We start from the raw sequence: 7509 nt of genomic DNA on the forward strand, positions 1-7509 counted from the left end.
GATGGAACATTTTTGAAGAACAAATACAAAGGAGTTCTACTAGTTGCAACAACAGTAGATGGGAACTCTAATTTGTATCCAATAGCATTTGGAATTGCTGATTATGAGAATGATTCTTCATGGGCATGGTTTTTTGAGCAACTAAAGGTTGTTATTGGAAATGAGAAAGATTTATCTTTCATTTCAGATAGGCATGTGTCAATTAGCAAATCAGTTGAAAAAATATATCAATTGTCTACTCATGGTATTTGCATCCACCACTTGATTGGTAATGTTATTATATATCACATGGGAAGGGGTGTGGCTGACTTGGTTTCAAGAGCATCTAAAGCTTATAGAGTTGCAGAGTTTCAAAAACTTTTTGGAGATATTTGCAACATCAGTCCTACGATTGGAGAGTACCTAGAGGATGCTGAGGTTAAAAAATGGGCTTGATGCCATTTCCCTGGATACAGATACGACCAGAACACAAACAATGCTGCAGAGTCGATCAATTCAGCTTTGAGATCACCTAGAGAGTATCCAGTAATCCCTTTACTAGACAGCATCAAAGAAATGTTAACACGCTGGTTTTTTGAGCGGAGAGAATTAAGTGCCAAGCAGAAAGATCCTTTAACTGTTAAGGTGGAGAAGAAGATGTCAAGAAGAATAGTGAAAGGTAAATACTTTAAAAGTTATCCGATTGGAAGAAACATAATACAGGTTAAAGCGCATGGGGTAGACTTTGTGGTTGACTTGGAGAGAAGGACATGTACATGTGGGAAGTTCCAAATGGGCAAACTCCCTTGCAGACACGCCATTAAAGGAGCTTTTGATATAGGCAATGATCTGTATCCATATGCTGATGATATGTATAGCACTACCAGTTGGAGAGAGTACTATGAGGAGACTGTTAATCCAATAGGTATTCCAGAGAGCGAATGGGGCGTCCCTGACCACATTGAGGCTGCAAAAGTTTTACCACCTGAATCAAGAAGACACCCTGGTAGACGAAGGAAACGAAGACATGAAACAGTTGAAGACAAGATAAGAGCGTCTCAACAATCACAATCGTCGAAGAGACACAAGTGTAGCCGTTGTGGTAAAGAAGGACACAACTGAACAACATGTGATGTCCCAATTTAGGTAAGGTGGCTTGTTTATGGTCGAATTTTTCATTTCTAGTATTTGTTTAAACTCTACTCTTGAGTTGTCAAGACTGGTTTATATATTTCATTTTTCCCAGTTTATTTCTAGTATTTGTTTAAACTCTACTCTTGAGTTGTGAAGACTGGTTTATACATTTCATTTTTTCCAGTTTATGGTTGATTTATTCATTTCTACTTTTTGTTTAAACTTTTTCATACACTATCAAATTCGGCCAAAAAATCATGATCATTGTCATAGGTAAACAAACCATAATTTGAAGGTGAAGGTCAAAAGGGAAACAAGCTAACAAATTTCAAAAAAAAAAAAAAAAAAAACACATGATCATGTTCATACGCTCAACCTAGTAATTTGCTGCATCCAATCATGAGCATGCACAATATCACTATGATCACCATCATCTTCTTATTGCTTGCTTTTGCTTCAGCCAAAGCATCCTCTATCTTCTCAAATATCTCCTTCTCCATCTTCTCATCAACTATTTTCTCAAACTCCAATCTCTCAGTTTTGAAATCTTTGAGGTGCTTCTCAAATTCAATATTCTTTGCAGTGAGTGTATCTATCTCGTTGACTAAAGCCTCATCAACCCATTTAAAGGTGTGATCATCGTTCCTAAGCTACAAGAATCCCAACTGTTATAATCAAAAATGAAAAATATACAAAACGTGTAAACAAATCAATTTACCTTGTTTGATGCAGCAAATCCACAACGATAGTATCTCCTGTAAGGATTGGGATCAGATTTTTATATAAGTGCTATAATTCCTTCCCCGCACCAACATCTCCTTGGAACACCAACCACTCTTACTCTTGCACGGGAATTATTCGATCTAGTCGAATTGCTTGATACATTGCTCATCTTCTTCTCGCAATTGATTGGGTACCAGGTCGATATTAGGTTTCTTAAAATTTGGGATTTATGTGTTTATTTGTATATAATCGGGTTAAGTTTTTAATTTATGATTAGCTCTTAAACCAAATTAAAGATAGTTGGTTTGGTTTTAAACGAAATTAAAGAAATTCAGGTTTGGTATTAAACGAAATTAAAAAAAAGTCCGGTTTGGTATTAAACCAGACTTAAAAGTATGTTTATTTGCTTGATAGAATTGGTGAAGAAACCATCGACATCATAAAAAGATGAAACAAAAAATCAAAGTCATATCATATATTAAGCTCATATTTTCCAAAAAACCAATGTCATATCATATATTAAGCTAAAACAAAAAAACAAAAATCATATCATATATTAAGCTAAAACAAAAAACAAAAATCATATCATATATTAAGCTAAAAAAAAAAAACAAAGTCATATCATTAAGCTAAAACTAAAAACAAAAATCATATCATAAATTAAGCTAAAAAAAAAAAGAAACGAAAGTCATACAATGTGTCAAACTAAAGACATACTAAAGAGATGAAACAAATCAGTCAATTTCGATATGGTGAGACTCAGACTTTGGAGGGACATAGTTCTTCATACGCTCAAGTAATATTGGATCCTTTGCAGCTTCCCACAGATCGACAGCAATCTTCAAGCGCGCATATTTGATGTTCTCATCGCTCATCAAATCCAAACTTAGAGATTTCATATGACACTCGATGTATTTCAATGCATAGACCCCGCAATCGCTATGCGACTTATTCAAATCGGAGAGCACCTTCATGTCTATGATTTCATATGGTGTCAAAAGAGATGCTTTTCCATTCACCTTTGCATTAATTTCTTTCAAAATCCTTGGGATGCACGTTGCGAAACACTCGACATACCTTCTATTCTTGTATCCAGCACAGTCGAAGACTTCAACAGTTCTTAAGACGAAGTTAACGCACACAGAAATCCAGTGGTTGCCGTTGACGCAAATCGGAGCGTATATCCTGTCAACATCTGTACCCCATTGTTTTCCTGTCTTTCCGTGAGAAGGAAACTCACCATTAGCATACTCGAGAAGTCTACTATCCCATTTGTGCTGCCGCTTTGTCTTCAAGTACTTGGTGTATTCCACTTTAATTCTCTCACTGAAAATGCAATTCATGAAACCAACACGGTCTGCCTTCATTTCACCTAAAGATGTTTTCTCCCGGAATAAATACATCATTGCATCCATTTCCTTGAAAACAAATAAAAGTGAAATTTAAATTTAACCATGGTAAAATAATTAACAAATTAAGTATTGAAGAAATCAAGTTAATACTTACTGGATTGTGCAGCCACTTGCAGTGAGTAATGACACGGTTAAGCAATTCATGATTAATTACCGATGGACCAAACTTAAGTTGCTCGTAACTGTGAAAAAAATAGTAATTTGTAAGCTAAAATTTTTAAAATCTCGACAATTATCAAATTGATGCTTAGAATAAAAATAAGAACACGTACCTATGATTCCTTTGCCATGCTTCCAAAGCATTCCATCTAACTTCGGAGACAAAAACCAAATCAGCATCCTCGTCATACTTTCCCGCATCTATTGGAGGATCAACTCCAGGTACACATGGTTTTTGCGAAAGATGTCCTACTGTTTTCGCTAAGAAATCTTGAGTGCCCAATAAATCTTGACTGTCAATATTAAGGTCTATGGCACCCGATTTGGTGAACAAATCATCAAAAAGAAAGTTATCTTCCTGTCAATGAAAAGATCAAACAAAGTTTAATGTTTAGAAACAAATAAATTCAAAGAAAGTTTAATGATTACAATACAATACATAAGTTCACAAAGACAATTACAATACTTAAGTTTACAATTAGCCGAATATTTTCAAATAACTTACAAAGCCGAATTTAAAAAAAAAACAAAAAAACGTAGCCATTTTCCAAAACATTAAAACGAAGACAACTTTTACCAAGTTACTTTTTACGTACCAAACTCTTTGGTTGAACGGATGGTGATTTCCCCTGTGTCAAAAATATAAATCAATAAGTTTGACAAAATCATATAGTCGATAAGATACAAACCAAAGCTTATAAATTATTTATTGACTTACCACATCTTTTGGTTTAAAGGATGGTGGTGTGGCTTGTGTCGAAGTTGATGCTATAGTCGATAGTATCTCCTTCACTTCTGATACATCCTCCTCCATCTTCTTCAATCGCTGGCCTATTTCTTCCTTAAAAGGCTTGAAAGAAGCTTCAAACATACCTTTAATGAATGATTTCATTTCTTCATCAAAACCATGAGTGAATGACGTTGCGGCTCGCTGACATAGGAATTGCATTTTTCGACTCTCTGCACCATGATCAATCTGCTTTGTCTTTCTCTTCTTCGTGCTTGATGCTCCCACATCTACATCTGGCTTCTTCTCGCTACTCTCCAACCCAGACAATTGATTGTCTCCATCACTTTCCTTTTCAACATGATCATCTTCGTTTACAACCTCCTCTATCTTCTCTTCTTCAACATCATTACTTTCAACATGACCCCACTCATGGTCTCTAAAATCGTAACCAGATTGCACCAAATGGTTTACGTTTTTGACTCCCACATCATCAATCTCATCACGCCTAAAAAACTCTATATCATCGATGATGTCAAAATTTCCTGACCTCGAGATGTATGGATAGACGATATCCTACCAAAAACACATACATAAAAATTTTGGTTAAGCAATAGTAAAAAAACAGAACCATAATCAGACCATGACAATTAAAGAAGAACAAAGAAAATAAATTACTAATCTTTGGTCCAATAATGTCTTGATAAGACACTTTTGCAGCTCCCTTCCAGTTAGAACATCTAGCACCGTTTGTGAATTCCTTGTTGATCTTTTCTCCCAACAATTCTCCAATCACTGAAATTGCTTCCATAACCCATACTTGAAGTGCAAAGGAGAAGCCATTAAGAATATAACTGTTGGTCTTCTTCAGCTCCTTTCTTGTGTCCATGATCGAGGTCACAAGGTAGTCAAAAGAATGTAAACCCCAAGGATAAGCTCTCAACTTATCAAGATCCATCACCAACTTGATGTATGAGAGAGGGATCTTTTTCTTCTCGTCCTTAGCCATTACCAAACCAGCTATGACGCACACATATACAAATCTTAGCTTGTCTTCAGGTTCCACTTGTGAACTTCTAGTAGGTGCACATCCATCAGCCTCTTAATGGTAATCTCCCCATCTCTCTTCAATAATCTAGCCCAAAAACCTTTGTCCTTCTTCCAACTGTCTTCATTCCAAGATTTCAAATCTAACTTGAAATCATCCTTGCATTTGAGTCCAGTGACTGCATAATATTCTTGCAGCGAAAATCTCAGCGGCTTCCTTCTAAACACAAACCAAAGCTCATGTTTCTTATCTGTGATCAACTGCCGAGACATAATGCTGTGTATCAAACGCGCAGAGTACCCTAACCCATTCTCGTAGATGGCAAACAAATTTGCAAACACTGGATCACTCTTCACTTTCTCATACTCTGTTGGCAAAGCATCCTTGATTCTTGTCAAGATAGACATTCTGCAGCTATTATTTATCTGCTTCACTTGTGGTTCATCACCGTATTTGAAAATGCGTTTAGGATACTCCTTTTCAACGCCTGAACAATAGATTAAGAAAAATTAAATCAAACACAAGATTAACAGTTGTTAAGTATAGCTCGCATGACAAGAATCACAATAATCAAGAATCACAATTACCATGAGTTAATTTATTATTTCAAAATATATGAAAGTACCTCCGTTTATCATTCCGATTGATCCTGATTTTTCATCCATGTAGAAGCTAACTAAATCGAAGTGCACCTGACAAGTCAAATAAAAACTTATTACAATCAAAGAACCAAGAAACCAAAGAACAAAGAAACCAAAGAACCAAGAAACTAAATCGAAGTGCACCTGACATGTCAAATAAACACAAACACATTTGTCTAATAATCATTCACAAAAAATGAAATTGACCCAAAAAAATTCAATTTATCTAACTAAATTGAGATTTCTAAAGCTTAAAAAATCAAAATGTCTTTTAAAATTCAGGAATTTGTTTACCCGATTTGGTAAAATTAAGAAATTGACCCATTAAACATTCACACTTTTCACTGGAAGTTATCGACTAAAGATCAAACATGGAGGAAGAAGTAATGTTAAATCAAGAGCATAAAGTTTTAGTTTGATCAAATAAAAGATCGGATCAAATTTCTCTCTCAGGCGGCATTCCCGAAGCACTCGTCTTTTTAGCTTGCTCCGACGTCGGCGTAGCCATGGCTCGCCGACGTCGGAATCTTCCTCTTGTGTGTTTCCTCCCCGTTCTTTGCTTTGTAGATCTCGCGCTGTTTAAGGACAGAACCTCCTTCTCTTTTTCGTGCTTTGCTCAGGGATGGCAGAGACGGTTCACCAGAATTGTTTTTGGGGTCTCTTTGTTTGTCTCCGTTGCTGTTCTTTTGTCGGTGTTTCTCAGAAGTTCGTGTTGTCATCTGCGACTCCTTTCTCCTATGAGCTATTGGTCTCGCAACCTCCCGCCGTCGTGCTGTGTGGATTCTCCTTCGAAGGTCAAGGCACTTAGACCGGATCCTGCTATTTCGCGGGGAAACTTCTCCTCCGTCAACCGCCGCTACGGTGCTCCGTTGTTAGATCTGAAGGTCATGGCTGCTTCTCGTGGATACTTCTCCGCCGTCAACCGCCGCCATGGTGTTCCGCTGTTCGATCTAGGGTTTTCTTTCCTGAAGCAGTGGTTGCTTTCTTGTTGGGCCAGGCCCATGAAGTCGTCTCTATGGATTGGTTCTATTTCCTTCTTGGACCCTCCTATCATCAGGCCCATTTGGATTCTTTATTTGGTATGGCCTTTTAACCGTTGCGCTCATCTTCAAACTCGACGGTCCTCTGCCGGCTTATCCTTTGAGCTAGGTTCCATCGGACACTTCTCCGGTCGCTTCACCGGATACTCCTCCGGCTTGTCTATCAACTTCTCCCTTGGTATCGCCTTGCTCGCGTCTGAGGTAGGCCCTAATTTCTTCCAATCTAGATCCGCCTCTTCTGGCTCGGATTCCGCCCTTATCCGGCGAAGTTTGTTTATCGGATACTTCTCCGAACCCTCCCTGCTCGCGTCTGAAGCAGGTCTAGGATGTTTCCAGAAGAAAACAACCTCTTTTGGTTTGTTTTTCATTTTAACGTCACCATACATTGTGACTATCTCCGTTCCAGTTGATGACTCTGTGTTGTTTGCGTACTCTATCTTGGATTTGATTCTGATAGGTTGCTTCATCACTTCTCCTGGTGCCATATCAAGCTCCCTACAGCTTGTGTCTCTATGTTTAATTCCTTCTTGCTCATGTACTTTTGCTGTTCACTTTTGCGACTCGGGTTTGTCCGAATTTGCCATATCATCTGTATCTTTCTGATTGAATTAAGAGTTTGGGTGCACAAAAAAAAAAAAAAAAAAAA

General features: G+C 37.4%; 3 protein-coding genes across 3 annotated transcripts in view; 1 reads left to right on the plus strand and 2 right to left on the minus strand.

Annotated features, from left to right (window-relative positions):
- On the plus strand, positions 289-1101 carry LOC104760012. Its single transcript, XM_010482866.1, has 2 exons — positions 289-398; positions 456-1101. Exons 1-2 carry the CDS (start codon positions 289-291, stop codon positions 1099-1101), a joined length of 756 nt encoding a protein of 251 aa, XP_010481168.1.
- LOC109129982 (uncharacterized protein At4g04775-like) lies at positions 1485-1998 on the minus strand. The gene is made up of 3 exons (XM_019239053.1): positions 1955-1998; positions 1832-1868; positions 1485-1763 (listed from the first exon to the last, which is right to left on the minus strand). The coding sequence occupies exons 1-3, from the start codon at positions 1996-1998 to the stop codon at positions 1485-1487; spliced, it is 360 nt and encodes a 119-aa protein (XP_019094598.1).
- Positions 2514-7509, minus strand: part of LOC104760013 — a 5926-nt gene continuing 930 nt past the window's right edge. Inside the window, exons 2-8 of the mRNA XM_010482867.2 lie at positions 5808-5874; positions 4817-5669; positions 4126-4710; positions 4004-4036; positions 3521-3765; positions 3343-3430; positions 2514-3254 (exon numbers count right to left, since the gene is read on the minus strand). Of these exons, the coding sequence (XP_010481169.2) occupies positions 2571-3254; positions 3343-3430; positions 3521-3765; positions 4004-4036; positions 4126-4710; positions 4817-5143 (1962 nt within the window). The 5' untranslated portion in view covers positions 5144-5669; positions 5808-5874 and the 3' untranslated portion in view covers positions 2514-2570. The remainder of the gene's footprint in view (positions 3255-3342; positions 3431-3520; positions 3766-4003; positions 4037-4125; positions 4711-4816; positions 5670-5807; positions 5875-7509) is intronic.

This window comes from Camelina sativa, chromosome 17 (genome assembly GCF_000633955.1).
Source record: "Camelina sativa cultivar DH55 chromosome 17, Cs, whole genome shotgun sequence".
Lineage (NCBI taxonomy): Eukaryota > Viridiplantae > Streptophyta > Magnoliopsida > Brassicales > Brassicaceae > Camelina > Camelina sativa.

Excerpts from the sequence above, each read along its gene's own strand:
- LOC104760012 (XM_010482866.1), top strand. The coding sequence starts at position 289 with ATGGGAAGGGGTGTGGCTGACTTGGTTTCAAGAGCATCTAAAGCTTAT. Across the intron at positions 399-455 it reads ATCAGTCCTACGATTGGAGA|ATACGACCAGAACACAAACA; the intron begins GTACCTAGAGGA and ends CCCTGGATACAG.
- LOC109129982 (XM_019239053.1), bottom strand. The coding sequence starts at position 1,998 with ATGTATCAAGCAATTCGACTAGATCGAATAATTCCCGTGCAAGA. Across the intron at positions 1,869-1,954 it reads CGAATAATTCCCGTGCAAGA|GAGATACTATCGTTGTGGAT; the intron begins GTAAGAGTGGTT and ends CAATCCTTACAG. Across the intron at positions 1,764-1,831 it reads GATTTGCTGCATCAAACAAG|CTTAGGAACGATGATCACAC; the intron begins GTAAATTGATTT and ends GGATTCTTGTAG.